This window comes from Strix uralensis, chromosome 6 (genome assembly GCF_047716275.1).
Source record: "Strix uralensis isolate ZFMK-TIS-50842 chromosome 6, bStrUra1, whole genome shotgun sequence".
In the NCBI taxonomy this organism is placed as follows: Eukaryota; Metazoa; Chordata; class Aves; order Strigiformes; family Strigidae; genus Strix; species Strix uralensis.
The window spans coordinates 19503541-19527599 of NC_133977.1; the positions used below are offsets into that span (position 1 = coordinate 19503541).

The 24059-nt window shown below is 36.9% G+C and overlaps 1 protein-coding gene across 1 annotated transcript in view; it reads left to right on the plus strand.

The window, feature by feature from the left end:
* The window catches only part of TTN (titin), a 242891-nt gene that overhangs the window by 12703 nt on the left and 206129 nt on the right, over positions 1-24059 (plus strand). The window contains exons 10-43 of the mRNA XM_074873084.1: positions 261-398; positions 1212-1349; positions 1831-1968; positions 4403-4678; positions 4791-4910; positions 6009-6290; positions 6566-6631; positions 7108-7366; positions 7674-7734; positions 7848-8060; positions 8788-8930; positions 9584-9789; positions 9904-10134; positions 10695-10939; positions 11634-11857; positions 11973-12137; positions 12224-12392; positions 12910-14600; positions 14698-14979; positions 15253-15519; positions 15661-15933; positions 16041-16304; positions 16405-16665; positions 17189-17449; positions 17979-18242; positions 18335-18595; positions 18765-19025; positions 19445-19705; positions 19787-19928; positions 20018-20183; positions 20388-20619; positions 21203-21487; positions 21589-21714; positions 23715-23903. Coding sequence (XP_074729185.1) covers positions 261-398; positions 1212-1349; positions 1831-1968; positions 4403-4678; positions 4791-4910; positions 6009-6290; positions 6566-6631; positions 7108-7366; positions 7674-7734; positions 7848-8060; positions 8788-8930; positions 9584-9789; positions 9904-10134; positions 10695-10939; positions 11634-11857; positions 11973-12137; positions 12224-12392; positions 12910-14600; positions 14698-14979; positions 15253-15519; positions 15661-15933; positions 16041-16304; positions 16405-16665; positions 17189-17449; positions 17979-18242; positions 18335-18595; positions 18765-19025; positions 19445-19705; positions 19787-19928; positions 20018-20183; positions 20388-20619; positions 21203-21487; positions 21589-21714; positions 23715-23903 — 8560 coding nt within the window. The remainder of the gene's footprint in view (positions 1-260; positions 399-1211; positions 1350-1830; positions 1969-4402; positions 4679-4790; positions 4911-6008; positions 6291-6565; positions 6632-7107; positions 7367-7673; positions 7735-7847; positions 8061-8787; positions 8931-9583; positions 9790-9903; positions 10135-10694; positions 10940-11633; positions 11858-11972; positions 12138-12223; positions 12393-12909; positions 14601-14697; positions 14980-15252; positions 15520-15660; positions 15934-16040; positions 16305-16404; positions 16666-17188; positions 17450-17978; positions 18243-18334; positions 18596-18764; positions 19026-19444; positions 19706-19786; positions 19929-20017; positions 20184-20387; positions 20620-21202; positions 21488-21588; positions 21715-23714; positions 23904-24059) is intronic.

The following is a 24059-nucleotide window of genomic DNA, read 5'->3' on the forward strand; positions in this document are numbered from 1 at the left end:
CAATATTTTTATTACTGCTTTCAGTAACAAAGCAAGCATTTGTGGTACGTTTTATTATTTTTATGCTAAATGTATTTATGTTTTATAAAAAGTCTGTTTATGTTGTAATTGTTGTTTCCAGACTAGATGATTTTGAAATCCAGAGTTTGTCATTTTTCCTCTCTTTCATTTGTATCTTCTTTTCCAAATGTATCGAAAATCACATACCTTATAATTTTAAACAATATATCATTTAAACTTCTTTATTTGTAAACATTCAGATAAGAAAAGAACCAGAGAAAACTCCACTACCCACAGCAATAATTGCCACAGACAAAGCCAAAGAACAAGAAAGAATATCAAGAGCTAGAGAAGAAATATCTACCAGACATGAGCAAGTGCACATTGCTCATGAAAAGGTAAAAAATGTTACAGATGCTTAAATCATTGTTACACTCTAATAAGTTCGTAAAACCTCATTTTTCATTGAATGTACTAAAATCTTTGCTCTGCTTTTTTATGAAGAGAAGATTACAAACTGAAAAATTTATAAAGCAAATTATTCCAGGTGTAGGCCCAGCATTGCAGGTCCAATTCTACTGACTTCATAGCAGCTCTGTCTACAGAGGAAGAGTGCAGCTGCCCTTCCTACAGAACCTTTGAGCATTATGGCTTTTATTGCCAGGGTGCTCAGAATTTCATCTGGTGCTTAATGACCTTTCCTTTTTGTCTGAAGTTAGATTTCTGAAGATAAATTGTAAAGGTCATGTCTCATCGTATGATACGTACCTATGGAGTTTGCTTTAGTGAAGTTCATATTTGTATGAGGACTGAATGTATCTGCTAGGCCATATTGTGGAATGATTGTTTGTTGGAGTAACCGATGAAATAGTTCCATCTACCCATGAGAATAAATATTAAGTCAGTAATACTAATTTTTATGCAAATATTTTCTACAAAACATAACAATGATATATCACAATTAACTAGGAAGTAGACAGATTCTTCTCTAATTCACACACAGATTAATGTGATATCTTAATGACTTTGAATACACATCATTCAGCTAGTCTATAACTTGTTCTGTGCAAAGGAATTATTCCATTTCTCAGGTGATGTTTTTCTCTTACTGATATACATTCTGAAACCTTATCCCAGTTTCCCAAAAAGATCTGTAATTTTGGCAACAGGCATAATTAATTACTATTATTTTTCTTTACCATAAAAACTAGATAAGAAAGGAAGATATGAAACCTTCTGTACCTAAGGTAGTAATTACCACTGATAAACCTAAAGCACCGGTCATAATATCGAAAAGTAAAGAAGGAATTGCTACCAAACAAGAACAAGTGAGCATAACCCATGAAAAGGTGAATAGAACTATTAAAACCATATCTGTTTCCTTATCCTTTCTTCTTTACAAACCTTATGTGTCCCTCAAAAAATACTAACTATACATTTCCAGCTCATTTTATCTAAGATTTATTCCACTTACAAACTTTTAGAACTACTGCTAATTAGACTATATTATTCCACCTCTACCTTTCTGTCCTAACTGTTTTCATTAATAGGATGCCCCCAATTCTCTTCTGACTGACCTTTGGAATGGACTGAGTGACTCTTGAAATGCATTTTAATTTTTTTTTTTTTTAATCATTAGTTTTATTTAAATAGGTGTCAGGGTGTAACAATACTTACCAGTATACATATAATACAAAGCTGCGTGCAGTGCACAAGGATCTAACCCCTTAAATGTCCTTCCCTGTTCCCAATCCAAAATGCTTTCCCATTGTTCAAATATCTTTCAAGATCATATGTAACTGAAACTTTTATTTCTGCTATACTAATTAGATTAAAAAGGAAGCTAAGAAAACTACTGTAGTTCCGAAAATAATTGCTACTGATAAAACCAAAGCACCAGTCACAGTGTCCAGAACTAGAGAAGAAATTACAGCCAAGCAAGAACAAATTCATCTAACTTATGATCAGGTGAATATAGCTGTTGCAGATGTGAAATGCACTGTTACAATCTGTTTTATCTGCAAACCTCACCTTTTAAGAGTTATTTGGGTACAATGGAATGCCCTCAAATTAATTCATGATAATATACCCATCAAGTGGTATGATTGTCAAGTAACAGAGTCAATGTGATTCTTTCTAGTGATAAAGAGGTTTATTTCCTGTTAGGAAATGCCACAGAATCACAGAATCAACTAGGTTGGAAGGGACCTTGAAGATCATCTAGTCCAACCATTAACCTAACACTGCCAGTTCCCATCTACACCATATCTCTCAGCGCTATGTTGACTCTACTCTTAAACACCTCCAGGGATGGGGACTCTACCACCTCCCTGGGCAATCCATTCCACTGCCTAATAACCCGTTCTGTAAAGAAATACTTCCTGACATCTAGTCTAAACCTTCCCTGGCACAGCTTGAGGCCATTCCCTCTTGTCCTATCGCTTGTTACTTGGTTAAAGAGACTCATCCCCAGCTCTCTGCAACCTCCTTTCAGGTAGTTGTAGAGGGCAATGAGGTCTCCCCTCAGCCTCCTCTTCTCCAGACTAAACAACCCCAGTTCCCTCAGCCGCTCCTCGTACGACATATGCTCCAGACCCTGCACCAGCTTCATTGCCCTTCTCTGGACACGCTCGAGTAATTCAATGTCCTTTTTGTAGTGAGGGGCCCAAAACCGAACACAGTAATCGAGGTGCGGCCTCACCAGTGCCGAGTACAGGGGTAAGATCACTTCCCTGTCCCTGCTGGCCATGCTATTTCTGATACAGGCCAGGATGCCATTGGCCTTCTTGGCCACCTGGGCACACTGCTGGCTCATGTTCAGCCGGCTGTCAATCAACACCCCCAGGTCCCTCTCTGACTGGCAGCTCTCCAGCCACTCCTCCCCAAGCCTGTAGCACTGCTGGGGGTTGTTGTGGCCCAAGTGCAGCACCCAACATTTGGCCTTATTGAAAGACTATTGGCCACTTTAAAGACTACAGTCAGATTTCTCTGTGAAAGCCTTCTCCCTACCAATGACTTTCAAGTAATGTTCAAATTTCTGATGCTGCAATCTTTTTCTACAAGATGGTTCCTTGCAATTTTATGGTTGTCAGATGAAACAACCTCCCTCTATTAAGGTTTGAATTGTATTGTTCTTTGTACAATGCAAACTTTAACATCCATTCAAGTCTGTCCAGTTTATTACTTCTGACAATCAGACGCTTGTTGACACAGTTTTGTTCCAGTAGGACTCCCACAGCAGAAAAGCTTTTCTATTATAATACAGCCAGGAGCTGTCATACATGGAAGAATAACATAGTTGCCAACAGCTTTTATTTAAAGTCTATCTATCTACTTTGTTAGAAATAGTATGGTACATTCATAAAATACTTTTATAAAATATAATTAAAAGAGCATAGCATATAAAATTCACTCAGAGAAGTCAGACTGATAAGAGTTACTTGTTAGATAATGTAAATTAGGGCCAAATTCAAGTTAGTATAAACAATAATTGTGAGATCTGCAACAATACCGAATAAGAGGTCCCTATTACCTAAATAACTGTAAACAATCACATTTTTGCCTTGCTTAAGTTATTTTAGTTTAAGGTGATAATGATTTTAAAATCAGCATGAAATTATCTATTAGTTTTTTTCCCATCTACAAGTCATACATTTCATATGATCTGTTGCTACATCGAGATCAGTTATGACAGTAACAATAAACACTAGTAGTAATCATCCTATTACCTGCTGTTTGCTGACTGGGCAGAAATTTGGATCCTGATAACATAGAAGTTGACAGTATTTATCAGTTATTAGAAACAAAAAAGAGTCCTGATATAAATGCATTCTTTCTAATTTCTCAGAAAGCTCAGTTTTTCTTCTTTTGTAAAATCATGTAAAATAGATTAGCACTGAACTAACAGATATGCCTGTGGTAAAATTTTTTATGGGTATATTCCTTAGTAAATACATTCACATCAGATAATAGACACATTCTCTACATTTTTAGTAGCATCTAACAGTTATATGGAGCTGATGAGCATACTGACTTTAAAATTATGTGCACGTTTATGTACCTGCTGTACTCCTAGACAAGTAGCCATAAATGTGACTATGAAGTATTAAAAGTGGGCTTGCATACAAATATTGATATATGTAAAGCACAAAGGCATAGCTCTATGTTCTGAATATGCACAGACAGACCTTAGAAAAAAATATGTCTATATTTGAATCTACTGTGAGGTGTATTTATGGGTGAACACATTTGATGTTTACATTATTACTTTTGCGTATCTATGCACTCTTTCTTTGTCTGGAATATACATTACTGAACATTGTATTTATAAGTATTTTCCATATATGCGAGCCTTTAGTATAATGATGAATATTTGTATAAATTCTGCCAATGTTATCTGTAGACTGAAGCTGGAAAAAAGGCTGAAGCTGTAGCTACAGTTGTTGCAGCAGTGGATCAGGCACGTGTTCGATCACCCTGGGAACCCGAACAAGCAGATGAAGCTTATGTAAAGCAGAAAACTTTGGCATATGGCTATAAAGAGCATGCTGTAACAGACCATGCTGCTGAGGCCCCAGCAGAACGTCATGTTGTCACTAAAGAAGTTAAAACTGTCTATGTTCCTCCTGAGAAACATATCACAGCTACTGAAAAGAAGGAAGTTCAAATATCAACAGAGGTTAGACTCGGTTTACGTTGCATTCTTTTCCAAAACTACGTCCCAGTGAAATCTGTTTCAGTTTGGAGAGCGGCATCACGTTCTCAACAATTTTTTTCATTGCTTTGCATAGATAAAAAGAGCAACAGAAACTGAGAAAACAATTCACGTTGAACACCCGCGACCCCGCACAGCAAGTCCTCACTTCACAGTCTCCAAAATTGCTGTTCCTAAACCAGATCATACGTATGAGGTAAGAAGTGAAAACTGTAACCAAGAAGACCAGTGTGCTTTTTTATAATAACCGGTAGGTCACCCATTCCAGTTGGTTTTTCCTCCCCTCCAGTATGGTGCTTTCCTAAGAAGAAGAGTTGTATGCTCTCTGCAGTTTTTTCTGTTGTCTTATTTGAATAATAAAAAGCAGTGTTGTAAACAGACATACGGACTGCTAAAGTGTGATTTGTAATTATTAGTTATTTAAACAAGCTTATCATCTGTTTAAGGATGCAGCTTCAATACTTCATGTCATGCAGAGAAATTGTCAACATTTGTCATGCAACTTACGATTTTTAAAGAGCAGAAGTATCCCTCTACAATCTTATTATGTGCATCAGCTCACTAGCAAGTTGAAAACAGTGCTTCTTTCTTCCTTGCAGATTACAACATATTAACCTAATTTTTGAAATAGAAAAAATCCAGACTGCATAACATGACACCATCCATTTTTAATGTTATAGTTTCCATTCTTCTGTTTGACTCCTTCATATAATATTGAAAGTTCCCATTTAATTAATTTCCTCATTCAAGCATACTTTCTCTCTTCACCTGGAGTTTAAAAATGAACTGTTTTTCCCCTCAAACATAATCACACGCCATAAAAAGTGCCTAAAATATTTTTTGTTAAAGATTTATGTATGTTTTCCAAAGTTATTACACCTACAATAGCATTTTGAAATCTCTTTGGTTATTTTAATCACCAACAGTTATGTAATTAGTAGTATTGTTTATTGCGGTATCAGTCAGATTAAATGGAAAGCTAAGGCCTCAAGTGAATAAATTTAGAGGACATTTCTCATGGTGCACTTAAGAGCTTCTTGACCATTTAAAGAACAAATTCTAAAGCAGAAACCAAAATATTTGAATGTTAGACACATCAAAAATACTACAAGGATATTGTATCTCCAGTGTTCTACTACTTCAGTCTAAAATTAGAATTCATTTTTATATATATACATATCTTCTGCAGTGTCAACAAAAAGTAACTAAGGAATATGCAATCTGCTTGGGAAATTTACTGTTTCCTTTAAAAACAAGAGAACAAAGCTGTAACTCTTTCTCTTCTGTTCTCTAGGTTTCAATAGCTGGATCTGCCATGGCTACTCTGGAAAAAGAGTTATCAGCTACTTCTGCTGTGCAAAAGATCACCAAGCCTGTGAAACCACCTCAGCTAAAGCCACATGAAGTCAGGATAAAAGCAGAGCCAGCTGCCCCTCCACAGTTTCCTTTTGGGGAGGCTGCTGAAGCCTATAAAAGTCGCTATGATGTTGAGACTAGAAAAGAGGCAGGTGTAAGCATTAAAGGTGAAGCAGTGCGGGAAGAACACTTGGTGTTGCGGAAAGAAGGTGAAGCAAAGGTATGTTATTAAGCAAATTTGCGTCACTTTGACTGACTTTCATCTTAAAAATGTAACAGTCTCAGTTTGCTGTTTTCTCATTGTAGTTTTCCACTTTTACAGCATTCTGCTGACTTTTATCTCTTTGTTGTTTTACACAAATCCTTCTAAGGACCTAATATTTACCTATGACAAGCAAAGAGCTCTCTTTACCTAATTTATTTTCTTACCTAAGTTCTTCTGTTTATGTCCTTGGCTTTGTTAGGTGTTTATTTACTGTTCTTTAAACGTCCTAGGTAACAGAAACTGCCAGAGTTCCTGTACCTGCAGAAATCCCTGCTACTCCACCCACCTTAGTCTCAGTAAGTAATTTGTATGTAGATTAGAGGAGTTACACTATGTTTTTACCTGTTTTGTATTTTAACTTTTACCTTTGAAAACCTGACCATGAAAATTTGGCTTTATGTAATCTATCTCTGTATTAGACTGACTTAGACATACAATTTATCTCTGATACAGACTATTCTCAATGTCTGTTATGGGGGTGATTCTTCACTATTATGTCACAGAGTAGGTTGACCTTTTCTGCAATGAAACAATTTCTCACCATGATCTGCATAAACATCCATGTACCTTTTCATTTTCTGTTAATAACAGTAATGTTCAGAGATCTCAAATACAGTTTCAAATACTTCCCTTCGGAAAATATATCTTTTTTCCTGGGTATGCTGCTGAACAGAACACTGTTTTGAAGTAGGCATTAAATTTTCCATCCAAATAGGTTTTAGTTGTTTAGTAGTGAAAATATATACTGACTGTGATATTTTTTGTCATACAGGGCCTCAAAAATAAGACTGTGACTGAAGGCGAGTCTGTCACTCTGGAGTGCCATATCTCTGGTCATCCTCAGCCTACTGTGACATGGTACAGGGAAGACTACAAGATTGAGAGCTCAATGGACTTCCAGATCACTTTCAAAGCAGGGCTTGCTCGCCTTGTGATTCGTGAAGCATTTGCAGAAGACAGTGGAAGATTTACCTGCACTGCTACCAATAAGGCCGGGAGCGTCAGCACATCTTGCCACTTATATGTGAAAGGTATGTATATTTATCATTGTAGGAAGATTATAAATTTTGTTAGCTACATATTACTTGTAATGCAATTTAGACATTTTGTCAGCTCCCAAGTAGAATATATGCCTTGAATTGTATTCTAGGACTGTTAGTTAACAGGGCTGGAAAAGGCCAGTTATGGCCTGATAGAGCCTCTTGCTTCCTCAGTGGAAGTACCTGGCCCTCTGAGTCAACTAACTACTTAACCTTCTCTCTCTTTGTGTTGACTAAACTCACTGCTTAAGCACTATTAAAGGATTTTAAGATCCACTATATCATATTTGCCTTGCAGTTTCAGAAGAAATTGAGACTCGAGAAACCATTTCTGAGAAGGCTGTTACAGAAGAGAAACGGTAAAGTTATTTTCCTAAACAGACTGCTCCTACTGTGGTCATTAGTTTCTTGAACTCTGTTTATAAGAGCTTCATACATCAGCTCACTAACTTGCACTGAAATCTTATTTCAGCTATGCGGAGACAAAGGACATTGTAATGGAAGATGTCTCTGCTGCAGCAGAGGAAGTATCAGGAGAACCCATACCTCCTTTCTTCATAAGAAAACCCATAGTACATAAATTAATTGAAGGTGGGAGCATTATTTTTGAATGCCAAGTAGGGGGCAACCCAAAGCCACATGTCTACTGGAAAAAAGGTGGAGTTCCTCTAACGACTGGCTACAGGTACTTTGAATACAATGCACAATAACTATTTAAACATAACTTCTAAGAATATTTAATTGACACTACCTTAGTTTTGATTCCCTTACTGATGCTGAGCCAAATAACATCATTGATTTAATGAAATTTTATTTTTGAAATGGAGAAATCGTAGGATCCTGTCTTAATATGAGGCTTTAGAAGGCTGATAAGTTTTAAAATATATTTTAAAACTTATATATTTCAAAAGACCATAAAATGAGCAATGCTACATATCCTTAAAACAAATCAGGAAGAAGTTTTGAGTTTGTTTTATTCTGTCTATGCAGTGTTTGCATTCTGTCTATGCAAATATAGAAAGCAACACACCTTCTAACAGAGAAAAATACATTTGTAGCATTCTTGAAATATATTGTGCTATAATGACCCATATTAGGACAACCTATATGCACACAGCAGATACCATTTTACTGTGTCTAATAACTGGATCTCTGATATTTCAGTACTGCTGTTTGCATCCCATTTATTTTAGTGTCAACAGAAAGAAAATAGACCTGTACTCTAGTTTCAGCATGGTTACTTTTCTTACACTGTTCTGCAGATTCATTGAGCGAGAATTGCCTGCAGAAGTTTCTCTTTTTTTGTCTTGTACAAGTTAGGATTCTTGATTAATTGTATAACTGAAGGCAAGTTCACTAAAAAGTCTGTTCATCAGAATTATAGAGAGCTTGTGCTTTTATGTTTTCTATAGATACAAAGTGAGTTACAAAAGAGAAACCGGGGAATGCAAACTTGAAATTTCGATGACTTTTGCCGACGATGCCGGAGAATATACTATTGTTGTTCGTAATAAACATGGAGAAGCTTCTGCAACGGTCTCCTTACTAGAAGAAGGTACATTGTAGATTAAAGAAATGAGAAAAATATTTCTTAAAATTAAGTTTAAAATGGAAATACATTTTAAATTGTGCTGCAAAGTCTTTGCAGCTTAGTTTGGTCAGTTCAGGAATCATAAAGGGAGATCTGGTGGCTCTGTTTCTGCAAGACGGAGTATTTGACATCAGGTTTTTGAAGGCCTTAAATTCTTTCCTAGGATGTGCAGCTATAGGAACCTTCTTCTGTTGATGTCCATAACAGTCTACATAACATAATACATTCAGAGAGTGATGTGGGGAAAGGAGGTTAATCGAGTAATAGGTTGTTCTGTTACAGGGAAAGAAGCCAACTTAATTTTTTTTTAGTTGTCCTTGTAAAAATGCATGAAAGTTTGAAGGAGACAGAGCCACAGTGAAGAAATTGTAAAATAGTCTCTACAGGTGCTTCCACTTTGAGAACCAGAACACCTAAATAAATTCTTACCTGTTTATAAAGCTCATCTGAAGACATCGGTCTTTGTATTTTATTGCTGTTTGTATTTTATTAGCTAAAGAGAGAGAAACTCTGCTTGAATCACCAAAAACAGTAAAATAAGTTTGTACTTGTTTTCTCTATTCAATCTAGTAAAAACCACAAAAACTTATCAAAATCAATGTGTTTTTAATTCTTAGCTGATTATGAAACCTACTTAAAATCGCAACAAGAAATGATGTACCAAACTCAGGTGACTGCATATGTACAGGAACCAAAAGTGGCTGAGGTAGCCCCAGCTATTTCATATGGTGACTTTGAAAAAGAGTATGAAAAAGAGCAAGCCCTAATTAGGAAGAAAATGGCAAAAGATACAGTGATGGTCAGAACTTTTGTAGAAGATGAGGTATGTCTACCACGCCATACTGATTTTGTATACTTACATTCTACCAGTACAAATCACTTCTTTACAAGGTCACTATCAGTCACACAGAACTAATGGTCTTGCTCTTCTGTATAGGAATTCCATATTTCTTCTTTTGAAGAAAGACTTATCAAGGAAATTGAACTCAGAATTATTAAAACCACCTTAGATGAACTTCTTGAAGAAGATGGAGAGGAGATGATGGTTGATATTTCTGAATCTGAAGCTATAGAAGCAGGTTTCGATTTAAGATTAAAGAATTACAGAACCTTTGAAGGGACAGGAGTTACTTTCCATTGCAAGACGACTGGATATCCATTACCAAAGGTACCCCAGACTTGCGTGACATTAATCTCTTTAAAAAACTATCTGGTGCTCTACTTGAGAAATCCCTTAGCATCTCATTGTCAGACATTCTACATTCTGCATAGAAAACAACAAATCTCAAAGGAAATACAGTCTTTTTTTTTCATATCAAGCTGAATTTTCCTTTTGTCACTTAATAGAATAGTGTTAGGTTGGTTAGCCAGTTCAGAGGTACATTAGATTTACCAGTTAAGTTGGTCTTGCTTCTGAGTATCTCGTAAGTTAGTCCACAAAAGTGGGGAACACAGTAGCAAGTCCAGTGTAGGTCGCTTTGCTCTACATCAAAATGGGCTTTATATCTGTTTGTAGCTCCAAAATTCATCTTTCAGGATACTGTGAAAATGTGTTGCTTTGGTCTTACTTATTTCCAGTAAAAATGTTGATGTTAACACAAATATATGGGGTGTGATTATGCATCAGCTGAAAAAACAGGAAGTAAGAATATGTTGTATGCGTGAGTTATTATGGATCTTTGTCTTTAGGAGAGCTCACATAGTATTCCACTGTTTCTTTCCATACAGATTGCATGGTACAAAGATGGTAAGCGCATAAGGCATGGAGAGCGCTACCACATGGAAGTTCTGCAAGATGGCAGTGCCAGTCTGCGTTTGCCTGTTGTTTTACCTGAAGATGAAGGAATTTATACTGTCTTTGCCAGTAATATGAAAGGAAATGCCATTTGCTCAGCAAAACTCTACGTTGAGCCAGTTGCACCCACAGCAACTCCAGGTTATATGCCAGGACCAGAAGTTATGAGAAGATATAGGTAGGTACACAGTAATATATAGATTTCATGAGACTTCAGTCTGCTGTGATAGTCCAAAAACTCCTTACAGAGCAGCTAAACAACTTAAGTTACTAGAGTCTGCATACATCTAAAGAAGTTCTAAATGCTGTTTTCATGGTTTATATTGATTCATGTGCCAACTATTTGTCTTATTTGCCTTCTTAATGAGCAATGCTGTTCCCAGAGTACCATCATTCACATGCATATCCAGCCACAATATCAGATTTACAACCTCAGAAACCATATTTCTTTCTTAAAGTACTCAGGTGTTGGAAAAAAATTCTTCTGCACTTGGAGTTTTAGTACTGTGTGCAACTCTTATTTCCCGCCCCTTGAAATAGCTGTATTTCTATGACAGAAAAAATCCAGCATTGCCATGTGCTGTGTTCTGTCTCCATATACATACACACACATGCACAAATGTACAGAGGATTACATCCATATCTGTACAGTATCTAAAACCCAAAATTTCCCTGGCTCTGGTGTATCCTAATACTATTCAGCTGTACAAATTCCTGTCAAAAACCTAAAGAAAAGTGACTACAAATAAAAATTAATTTTGTCACATTTTCTCATATAAATTCGTTAACCTCTTTAAAATAAATTATACTAAAGGCAAAAGTTGAACTCTGTTTATCATGTCATACACATCTGTCTTATCTTTTCCTTCCAGATCTCTTTCTCCACGCTCTCCAAGCCGGTCTCCTGCCCGCAGTTCTCCTTCTCGCTCTCCTGCCCGCAGATTAGAAGAAACTGATGAAGGACAACTAGAGAGATTATATAAGCCAGTTTTTGTGCTGAAACCTACATCGTTTAAATGTTCACAGGGACAAACAGCAAGATTTGACTTAAAAGTTGTTGGCAGACCTATGCCAGAGACATACTGGTTCCATAATGGTACATCAACCTCATTGTTGTCAACAAATAATCTTAAAAACCAATCTCATATGCATTTTACGTCTTGTTGAGACACTGTTTTCAGTGTAACTTTCTTTTTCATGCATGTCTGCAGGTCAACAAGTGGTTAATGACTACACCCATAAAATAGTGATTAAAGAAGATGGAACCCAGTCACTGATCATTGTTCCTGCTATGCCTGATGACTCTGGAGAATGGGCTGTAATTGCTCAGAATAGGGCAGGCAAAGCTTCAGTCTCAATGACACTGAGTGTGGAAGGTATCTACTGTGCACGCTGAGGAGTGTTTATTAAAAACCATGGTTATGTCATTTCCTCTTGTGATATCTTACCCTTGCTCTTTCAGCTAAGGAAGACCTAGTCAGACCACACTTTGTGGAAAGGCTGAAGAATGTTAGCGTAAAGGAGGGCTCCAGACTGGAGATGGCAGTAAGAGCTACTGGTAACCCTAATCCTGACATTGTATGGCTGAAGAATAGTGACATCATTGTGCCTCATAAATACCCCAAAATAAAGTAAGCATTTTTACTTTCTTTAAATAGTAAAGGAGTTCCTTTCCAGAATCACCATTCTGCAAAGTGCCTCCTACAGTGTGCTGAACACCCTTGCTTCCATACAAGGGATTCACTAAGGGCTTAGTCCAATGGCTACTGAAACTGCTAACAGCTTTTGCATTGCAGCAGGGCTAAGAGATATAAAATATTTTGTAAGACTCACTCCATTTTTTCCAGATAGTGTATTTTGTATTCTGCAAAGCCAATGCTTTTACATCAGAGATTTAGGAACCTTTATCTGTCTCTGATTTTGAAGTCCTCTGCAGGCAAAACTGCCATTGAATTCCAGGCTGGGTTTTATTATCCTTATCTGTTTGACTCTTAGGCACTGCACTCATAAACATGAATAAATGTAAACAACATGTTTAGTTCCTCCAGAGATTTGCCTTTGGAGGCTTTGACCTAATTTTGGAGAAGGGCAAAAGTGAATGACAAAGAAGTACAAAAAGGTTTAAATAAAATCGTTTTAATATTTCAGGATTGAGGGAACCAAAGGGGCAGCTGCCCTTAAAATTGAATCTACTGCCAGGCAAGATGCTGCATGGTATACTGCTACTGCTATCAATAAAGCTGGGCGAGACACTACTCGGTGCAAAGTAAATGTTGAAGTTGAACATGCAGAACCTGAACCAGAAAGGAGGTTAATCATTCCAAAAGGAACTTACAAAGCCAAGGAGATTGCAGCACCAGAGTTAGAGCCTCTCCATTTGCGTTATGGTCAGGAGCAGTGGGAGGAAGGAGATCTATATGACAAAGAAAAGCAACAGAAACCGTTCTTTAAGAAAAAGCTCACATCTTTACGGCTCAAGCAATTTGGCCCAGCACACTTTGAATGCAGGCTTACACCAATTGGTGACCCAACCATGGTGGTGGAGTGGTTGCATGATGGCAAACCCTTGGAAGCAGCTAACAGACTCCGCATGATCAATGAGTTTGGGTACTGTAGCCTGGACTATGGAGTAGCCTATTCCAGAGATAGTGGAGTGATCACTTGCAGGGCAACTAACAAGTATGGTACAGACCATACATCTGCTACTCTGATTGTGAAGGACGAGAAAAGCCTTGTGGAAGAATCCCAGTTGCCAGAAGGCAGAAGGGGACTGCAGCGAATTGAAGAGTTAGAAAGAATGGCCCATGAGGGTGCTCTTCCTGCAGTTGCAGTGGACCAAAAGGAAAAACAAAAACCAGAAATTGTTTTGGTTCCTGAACCTGCAAGAGTTCTGGAAGGTGAAACAGCACGATTCCGCTGCCGTGTGACTGGCTATCCTTTGCCCAAGGTCAACTGGTACCTCAATGGACAGCTTATCCGTAAGAGCAAAAGGTTTAGACTCCGTTATGATGGAATCTACTACCTGGATATTGTGGACTGCAAATCGTATGACACAGGAGAGGTGAGAGTCACGGCAGAGAATCCAGAAGGCTTTATTGAACATAAGGTGAAACTTGAAATCCAGCAGAGGGAAGACTTCAGATCTGTTCTTCGTCGTGCTCCTGAACCCAAACATGAGCCTGTAGTGACAGAGCCTGGAAAACTTCTCTTTGAGGTACAGAAGGTAGACAAACCTGCAGAGGCAACAACCAAAGAAGTGGTGAAACTGAAAAGGGCTGAAAGAATCACTCACGAGAAGCTTTCGGAGGAATCTGAAGAGCTGCGTAGTAAATTCAAGCGTAGGACAGAAGAGGGCTATTATGAAGCCATCACTGCTGTGGAACTTAAGTCTCGCAAAAAAGATGAATCATATGAAGAAATGTTAAAAAAGACAAAAGAAGAACTTCTTCACTGGACCAAAGAGATCCCAGAGGAAGAGAAGAAAGCACTTCCTCCTGAAGGCAAAATCACCATTCCAACATTCAAACCAGAGAAGGTTGAGCTTAGTCCAAGCATGGAGGCTCCCAAGATATTTGAACGAATTCAAAGCCAGACTGTAGCTCAGGGGACAGATGCACACTTCCGTGTGAGAGTGGTCGGCAAACCAGATCCTGAGTGCCAGTGGTTCAAAAACGGTGTGCAAATTGAAAGGACTGATCGTGTGTATTGGTACTGGCCTGAAGATAATGTTTGTGAATTAGTCATCAGAGATGTGACTTCTGATGATTCTGCCAGCATCATGGTGAAAGCAGTCAATATAGCTGGTGAAACTTCTAGCCATGCTTTCCTGTTAGTACAAGGTAATTTAAATTCTCCTACCTTTATGTTACTGCTTATCATAGTGTGTTAATTCTATATGGTCAGTGCACTGTTGATTCACTGCATATTGTTTTGCAGCCAAGCAGTTAATCAGCTTCACCCAGAAGTTACAAGATATTGTTGCTAAAGAGAGAGACTCCATGGCAACATTTGAATGTGAGACATCAGAACCCTTTGTCAAAGTGAAATGGTTTAAGGATGGAATTGAGATTCATTCTGGAGACAAATACAGGATGCACTCAGACAGAAAGGCTCATTTTCTTTCTGTGCTAGCAGTTGAAATGTCTGATGCTGATGACTACAGCTGTGCACTGGTAGAAGATGAATCCATAAAAACTACTGCAAAGCTTACTGTTGAAGGTGAGAAGCACACAGCTCTGTACCATGTAGTACTGTCAAAGTGAAATCAGCTTCAGGAAGAAATAAAACAATTTAAACTGATGTCGAACGCACTAAGAAATGTTCAAGCTGCTTTCATATTCTTGGAATCCAGTATGAAAGTTTGGAGATATATTTATGTAAAATGGTTACGCTGTAGATATATAAATTTCCTTAGGCTCATTTAGTAAGAAATGTTTTCATCAGGGGCATCTAATCAAGCTTATTCATGAATGTAATTATTTTTGCCTGTAGGTGCTGTGGTTGAGTTTATTAAAGAACTTGAGGATGTTGAAGTACCAGAATCCTTCTCAGGTGAACTTGAATGCGAGGTTTCCCCAGAAGACGTGGAGGGGAAATGGTATCATGGTGATGTTGAACTCACTTCTAATCATAAATATGTGATTACATCCCGCCGTGGTCGCCAAATCCTCACTATTAAAGATGTTAATAAAGATGATCAAGGAGAGTATAGCTTTGTTGTTGATGGGAAAAGGACTCACTGCAAACTGAAGATGAAGCGTAAGCATTTCTAATACTTATATTGTCTATGTATTATAGATTCTATATATTATAGCTATATCACTATATCCCATACTACCTTAATATTCAACATTCTTCTTATCTGTTATGAGGATTAACTAACTTCATTTCATTCCACAGCTCGTCCCATGGCTATACTTCAAGGACTTACTGATCAAAAAGTTTGTGAAGGAGATATTGTACAACTTGAAGTTAAAGTCTCCTTAGAAAATGTGGAAGGTGTCTGGATGAAAGATGGTCATGAAATTCAATCAAGTGATCGTATTCACATTGTGTTGGATAAACAGTCACACATGTTGCTGATAGAAGATGCAACAAAGGAAGATAGTGGAACTTACTCTTTTAATGTTCCTGGTCTTGGACTGTCAACCACTGGACAGATCACAGTGTACAGTAAGTCATTATCATGATTTTGAAGGTGTGTTTAAGTTTTAGATCCTTTAGGATTACTTCCTAAAGGCATAGGTTTTTTCATGATTAATATTTTTTTAACTTGACAGGTGTGGAAATAGTGGTGCCTCTAAAAGATGTTCACGTAGTTGAAGGAACAAAAGCTATCCTCGAATGCAAAGTTTCAGCACCTGATGTGTCTTCCTCCAAATGGTACCTAAATGATCATCAGATAAAGCCTGATGAACGTGTACAAGCTGTATGTAAAGGCGCTAAGCAGAGGCTAGTGCTTACCAGAACCCATGCATCAGATGAAGGACATTATAAACTAATGGTTGGCAAAGTTGAAACAAGTTGCAATGTCACAGTTGAAAGTAGGTTTCCTTTAAGATGCACAGTTCTTTGTGAAATTGCTTCTTTAAATGCAAAACTGTGGAAACAACTAATATATTTGTAATGTATTTTTTTCAATAGAAATTCAGATTATTAGAGGTCTTCATGACATCACCTGCACTGAAACACAGAATGTATCCTTTGAAGTCGAGCTGTCTCATTCAGGAATTGATGTAATTTGGCATTTCAAAGGCCAAGAAATAAAGGCTGGTCCTAAATATAAAATTGAAGCACGTGGCAAAATACATAAATTGACAGTGGTGAAGATGATGAAAGATGATGAAGGAGAGTATGTATTTTATGCTGGAGAGAAGAAAACATCTGGAAAGCTCATAGTAGCAGGTTAGTAGGGTTAAAGTCCAAGATTTTTACTTCACTGTGACTTAAAACCAATGTTCAATACACTGTATTTTATAATTGTAGCAATTCTGCTGCTTCTGTACTTTTTTTTTTTCTTTAATTTATCTTTTTTCCTATGTTCTTGCTTTTTTGTGATTGGCATAATTTGAATTCAACAAAACTTTTAAGTAAGTGCTAGTATGTTTTGCTAAATTGGAGTCATACTATGGAATGCTGTAGTATGCTTTTGACATCATTAATTAAAAAAATAGGTTTTTGTCTTGAATGTTCAGTATACATGTGCTGATAATAAAAATAATAAATGAGAATAACTAGGATAGAAGTAAGAAACATATTTTTGTGATGTTCAGGTCACATTCTATTCTTGATATTTCAAGTATATCTATAGGCATGCTGCAAATTATGGCAAAGAATTCCAGCATCTAGTTTTCACTTGGTTGCATTTCCATATGGGGGAAAGTTGAACAGCAACACAACAAAAACATGTGCTTTTGCTTCCCAACAGGTGGTGCGATTTCAAAGCCCCTTACTGACCTGACTGTGGCTGAGTCCCAGGCAGCTGTTTTTGAATGTGAAGTGGCAAATCCTGAATCAGATGGCCAGTGGCTAAAAAATGGTAGACCATTACCTATGACAGATCAGTACCGTTCTGAATCTGATGGTGTAAAGAGAAGGCTCAAGATCCCTGTCACGAAACTGGATGATATGGGTGAATATAGCTATGAAATAGCAAGTTCAAAGACATCTGCCAAACTGAATGTTGAAGGTCAGTATTTTTTATAACTAACTGATGTCTTTAAGATGTCTTTAAGACTCAGTCCAGTATCACTCACTGTGTCTTGGGTCAGGCCCTAAGATACAAGCATATTTTGCTTCATATTTTGAAAATATTTTTATATGATGTGCTTTCTGAGGTAGCAAGCTGTGAGAGACCTTCATCTGAGCGGGACGTGACACAAGCTTACTGTATTTTGGAGTCTCCATACTTGGAATTTAGCATGGTATTTTAATAAAAACACATTTTACTCAAGGTACAGGCTAACAGGTAGAAATTCTCTCTTTGCTAGTTGTGCAGTAAGCATATCAAATGAAAAAACCCTGTTTCTCATGGATGCTACAAGTTAATGTTCCTTTTTGTGTTCCAAGCACACTATTTCAGTGGAAACTGTATAAATCAATATATACATACTAGATTTTAAAATTAAGCACCATGATTCAGTTTTATTAAGTTTATTATATTTACTATAATATTTATTTTTGGTCTGTTTTGTTAAGTGGATTATTTTTTTTCCCAGCTGTTAAGATAAAGAAGACACTAAAGAACTTGACTGTGACAGAAACACAGGAGGCAGTTTTCACTGTAGAACTGACCCACCCTGATGTGAAAGGAGCTCTGTGGATTAAAAATGGTGTTGAACTTGAATCAAATGACAAATATGAAATTTCAGTGAAAGGAACTGTTCACACACTGAAAATCAAACACTGTGTTGTCACTGATGAGTCTGTTTATAGCTTTAAGCTTGGAAAGATAGGAGCAAATGCCAGACTTCATGTGGAAAGTAAGTCAATCTGGTTTGAATATTTGCTTTAATGTGTGGTTTGAAATTCAAATTAAACACACTGCTGAATCTTGCTAAATTTTTTCCTCAAGCTGTCAAGATCATCAAAAAGCCAAAGGATGTGACTGCTTTGGAAAATGCTGTTGTCTCCTTTGAACTGAGTGTATCCCATGATACTGTACCAGTCCGATGGTTCCACAAAAACGTTGAGCTTAAACAAAGTGATAAATACAAGATGATCTCTCAAAGGAAAGTTCACAAGCTTATGCTGCATAACATATCTCCTGCTGATGCTGGGGAATACACAGCTCTTGTTGGGCAAATTGAGTGTAAAGCAAAACTGTTTGTGGAAAGTAAGTATTGTAAGTTTGTAAGAAAGTAATTATATGAATTGCTAGACCAACTCATACTGAACAACTTGAACTGACACTTCATAGCCTGTTACCCTTGGTTTTTTGCAGTCTTCCACACACAGTGATTTTTAAAAAAACTTTTCTTTTGTCTTTTATTTTCCCCTCTTAGCCATACACATCACAAAGACCATGAAAAATATTGAGATTCCTGAGACCAAAACCGCCTCTTTTCAATGTGAAGTTTCTCATTTCAATGTGCCTGCTGTCTGGTTGAAAAATGGTGTGGAGATTGAAATGAGTGAAAAGTTCAAAATAGTGGTCCAGGGGAAACTCCATCAGCTCAATATCATGAACACAAGCAGTGAAGATTCTGCAGAATACACATTTGTCTGTGGAAATGACAGAGTCAGTGCAACTCTGACCGTAAAACGTACGTAAAAATTAAATTAGCCAGAATAATTTACAGTTACCAATAATAGAGTTTGTGTTAATACATGCACTTGGTGCAATTCAGATAAAACCAGCACTGTTGTAAAGGAGTTTTCAAATAACCCTAAACAGCCTCAATTACATTTTTAAGAGATCTAGAAGCTGTGACCTTGAAAGTTTAGGCCACATGCCTAAACTCCAAGTCACCATAGCAGACAGAATATGGGTTCCTATGTCATTCGGAAGTTTTGGGAAATTTAATTGTAGTTGATTCTGGAGACGGAGACTTCCTTTTAATTATAACAAAAATCAGAATCTGTCTTAAAGAGTTTTAATAATCTCTGATCCAGTTAACATGTGTTTACAATAACGCAAAACAGAACAAAAAACCCCGAACCATGTCCATTTCTTTTCTTTTAGCCATCCTGATTACCTCCATGCTAAAAGACATCAATGCCGAAGAGAAAGATACAATAACATTTGAAGTTACTGTTAACTATGAAGGAATCTCATATAAATGGCTAAAGAATGGGGTAGAAATAAAATCAACTGATAAATGCCAGATACGAACAAAGAAGCTCACACACTCCCTCTCCATAAGAAATGTGCATTTTGGTGATGCTGCAGAATACACTTTTGTTGCTGGAAAAGCAGCTTCATCGGCCACTTTATATGTGGAAGGTATTTGCTGTCTTAATTGGTATATTTAGTGACTTCTAGTGGCTTAAATAGCATCATGGCACTACTTTTTTTCTGCCCTAGCTCGTCACATTGAATTTAGGAAGCATATTAAAGACATCAAGGTTGTGGAGAAGAAGAGGGCTATTTTTGAGTGTGAAATTTCAGAACCTGACATTCACGTCCAGTGGATGAAGGATGGACAAGAACTCCAGATTGGTGACAGGTGAATGATTGCTTCTACACCATATTGACTTTTGTTATGTATTTTCTTCCAGGAAATAACTTGCTCATTTTCTTTTCTGATGTCCTTAGGATGAAAATTCAGAGAGAAAAATATGTCCATCGTCTCATCATTCCTTCCACAAGAATGTCTGACGCTGGTCAGTACACTGTAGTAGCAGGTGGAAACACATCCAGTGCCAATTTGATAGTGGAAGGTCGTGACATTCGTATCAGAAGTGTCCGTAAAGATATTCAGGTATGGCCTATACAGAAGAATAAATATTTCCTAACTTTGTCACTCAAAGAATAATGCAAAGGAAGTGCAATCATATCTATCCAGCAAGAGTCCTAACACAAAAATCTGTAATCATAAGGTCAGGGCCTTCTTCTAGGAAACTGAAATGTGTGACCATCTGTAAAAACAAAAGCTATTTCTAATATTTATTCTACTTGTTCAAAGGTCATTGAGAGACAAAGAGCTGAAATTGAATTTGAAGTCAATGAAGATGACATTGAACCACAGTGGTACAAGGACGGTATTGAGATCAACTTCCAATATGAGGAAAGATACAGTTACGTGGTGGAAAGGAGAGTTCATCGAATGAGCATCTTTGAAACCACTTACTCTGATGCTGGAGAATATACTTTTGTTGCAGGACGGAATAGGAGTTCTGTTGTTCTCTATGTGAATGGTATGTGTCCCTGCAAACAATGCTTTGACTGTATTTATTACCCTGTGTTGTTCTGATTTCTATATAATTTTTCTGAAATTCTAACTCTGAAAATAAAAAAAAAAAAATTAAATCCAAAGAGAATCTTATGTCTGGAACACTACCAAAATCCTCATGTACATGGGTGTTCCTTGCTCTACTGAAATAGCTGTCTAGCTGATGAAAATGCTATAGCAGTTCTTTTCCCCAGTGTATTTATTTAGATCAGGAAATTCTCAAGTCCAAATAAAGGTAATTTGTTCATATGTACAAATATGTTTTGCCAGAGGAATCAACCTAACAATTCTTGGACACATTTTGCCAGAAAACACTTAGGGCAACACAGCTAATTATGGTAAGGCACTTCCTGCTAGATCATTCCCCCTGTACCAAGGAAAAGGGCAGATTTTTGTGGGCACACAAGATTGGGAATAATAAGATTTAAAAAAAAAAAAAAAAAAAGTCTTTGCTAATATTTTTGAAGTCTTGATAAATATCAGTAATGAGATTTCTCTCTATCATTCTTTCTCCCCTCCCCTTTCCCCCTCACCCCCCCAATTTGCAGCTCCAGAGCCACCCCAGATTATTCAGGAGCTAGAGCCAACCACTGTGGAGTCTGGCAAACCTGCCCGCTTCTGTGCTATGATATCAGGCAAACCTCAGCCCAAAATTTCCTGGTACAAAGATGATCAACAACTTTCTCCAGGTTTCAAGTGCAAATTTCTTCATGATGCACAAGAATATACTCTATTGCTGATTGAAACTTTTCCTGAAGATGCAGCAGTGTACACCTGTGAAGCAAAAAATGACTATGGAGTTGCTACAACTTCAGCTTCACTTTCAGTGGAAAGTGAGTTTCCCATGCTCATAGCAGTGTCTGTGAAATGAGATTGTCAACATGTGTGTGATCTTCTTCATCTTTAAAAACGACTTCTTTTTCTTATCCTTTAGTCCCAGAAGTTGTTTCTCCTGAGCTAGAAGTGCCAGTGTACCCACCTGCTGTCATAATACCACTGCGTGATGCTGTTACATCCGAGGGACAGTCTGCTTGTTTTCAGTGCAGAGTTACAGGGACAGGTGGGTTTAATGAAATCCTGTACATCTTTTCATCTCTCAGAATTTTTCATCTTGAACTCAGAAAAAATGCAACAGTATATGTGCTGGGATAAGTCTTTCCCTAATTATTTGATATACACACACATCAAAGTGTTATTTGCTCACAACTATCAGTTAAGTAAGTCATATGTCAAAGGTGGCATCAAGCATGGAAGTTATAAACTGTCATAAACATTAAGCATTTCTAAAAAGAAGGTCTGTTTCAAAAAATTTGTCTTCGGCAACTTCTCAGCATTTCAAATGCTAACTGATGTTGGAAAAATGTCAGTGAGTAAAATGCAGAGTTTCAAAACAGAGTATGATGGTGGAAAAGCATTATCGTGTTAAATGAACATAATGAAGTTCCTGATGACATACAGTGTCATGATTTTCCTTAATTAATTTGCTAGTTTCAGTTACATAGAACATCATTCTACAATTAAAATAATTATTTCCAAGTTAACACAAAACCAAATAAAACTACCTTTCCTCACTTCAATAAATGGCCTTGAATATGACTAGTAATAAAATATTCACATGGTAAACTGCAGAATATGATTCAGTTCCAATCCCAAAGAATTTACAATTACTTAAAGGTAAATAAAACTAAATTTAAAAATAATTCTGAGTGATAGCTTGTAAAAATCCACATAAAATTGATAATAGACGTAGGGAAATATATATAATTTGCATTTCCATCACTTGAAATCAAACTCCAAATTTTTTTTTAAAAGAAAAGCTTTACGACAAATATGATTCTGATCTAGAAGTGGTGCTAAAACTAGAAAAATACATGTTGGAAAGACTGGCTTTCCCTTTGTGCAAAGCATACTAGTGTATGCTTTTCTACAAAAACTGTATTTATATGAATGTGAAAGCTGCATGTACAGCGCAGAGCATAAGGATCCTTTCATCTAGGTCCCCTTTCATAGAATCATATAATTGTTTAGGTTGAAAAAGACCTTTAAGATCATCAAGTCCAACCTAAACCTAACACTGCCAAGTCCACCACTAAACCATGTCCTTAAGTGCCACATCTACACGTCTTTTAAATACCTCCAGGGATGGTAACTCAACCACTTCCCTGGGCAGCTTGGCCAATGCTTGACAACCCTTTCAAATGAAGAAATTTTGCTCACTGAAAATTTCCTTTATTGAACACTGTATCCAAATGGAGTTGCATACATCTCACTTGTGTTGTGAAAACCTTTTATATTAGGTTAGGTAATACATGATTGCAAATACAGTTGTTTAACGATACACACTATGAAGCTGGCTATTGAAAACAAGGTCTCTTTCTTCTGATGACAGTCATAGCACACTATTTGTGTAAAAACATTTGATTAATAATGTAATGTAGTGCCAGGTGGAAAGGCAAGGTTAAAGTCTGCTTCAGTCCTCTCCTTTCCCAAGTCTACAAGAATCCATACAAGTCAAGTAACACAACATTTTATATAGGAATTTTACAAAGGTACAAAGACAGGATCTTTCTTTAGAAATATGAGGTGTAAAACTTAAAATATTTGCAACAAAAAGAGGCAAGGTACTGTCCTTAACAAAATAATATTCTGTTTTAATTTCTTTAACCTGTTCAGCTCAACCTAGTGATTTTATAGCCTGTTTAATCAGGCAATTGTAACAGAATCCCTTTTTAAAAGTGAGACTCTCTCCGATTTTAGTAGTAGCAAAATATTTTTAAATTTATACATTAAGAGGGGAAGGGAAAAATTATTTTACTCAGGAATATAGCAGCACCAGAATCAGTTTTCCCATACAAATATTTCCAATGCAGAAATCAAAACTTTAAAGCAACAAGTAGACCACTTTCCACTGATCATACATTACCAGAGTAATACAAGGCACATTTAAACTTAAAAAAGATACTTGAGATTAAGATTTCTGACAGATATAAATATAAAAATAGTGTTTATTTACTAGACAAATATCTTACACTTTTTTTCTTCTTTCTGTTCCTTGAGCAGATCTGAAAGTCTCTTGGTACAGCAAAGAGAGAGAGATCAAACCATCGCGTTTTTTTAGAATGACTCAGTTTGAAGACACTTACCAGCTGGAGATTGCTGAAGCTTATCCAGAGGATGAAGGAATCTATACCTTTGTGGCTAGTAATTCTGTAGGCCAAGTGACAAGCACTGCTACCTTGAAGTTGGAAGGTACAGTGTGCAATTAAAGAAGATATCTTGTTTAGGTCATGTTCCAATACTAACCTTAATATACACTGATGATTATATGTGAGTCGTTGTCTGTCATGTTGTCTTTTAACTCAATTAATTGCTACTATTTACAACGTCCACAGCCTACATTTATGT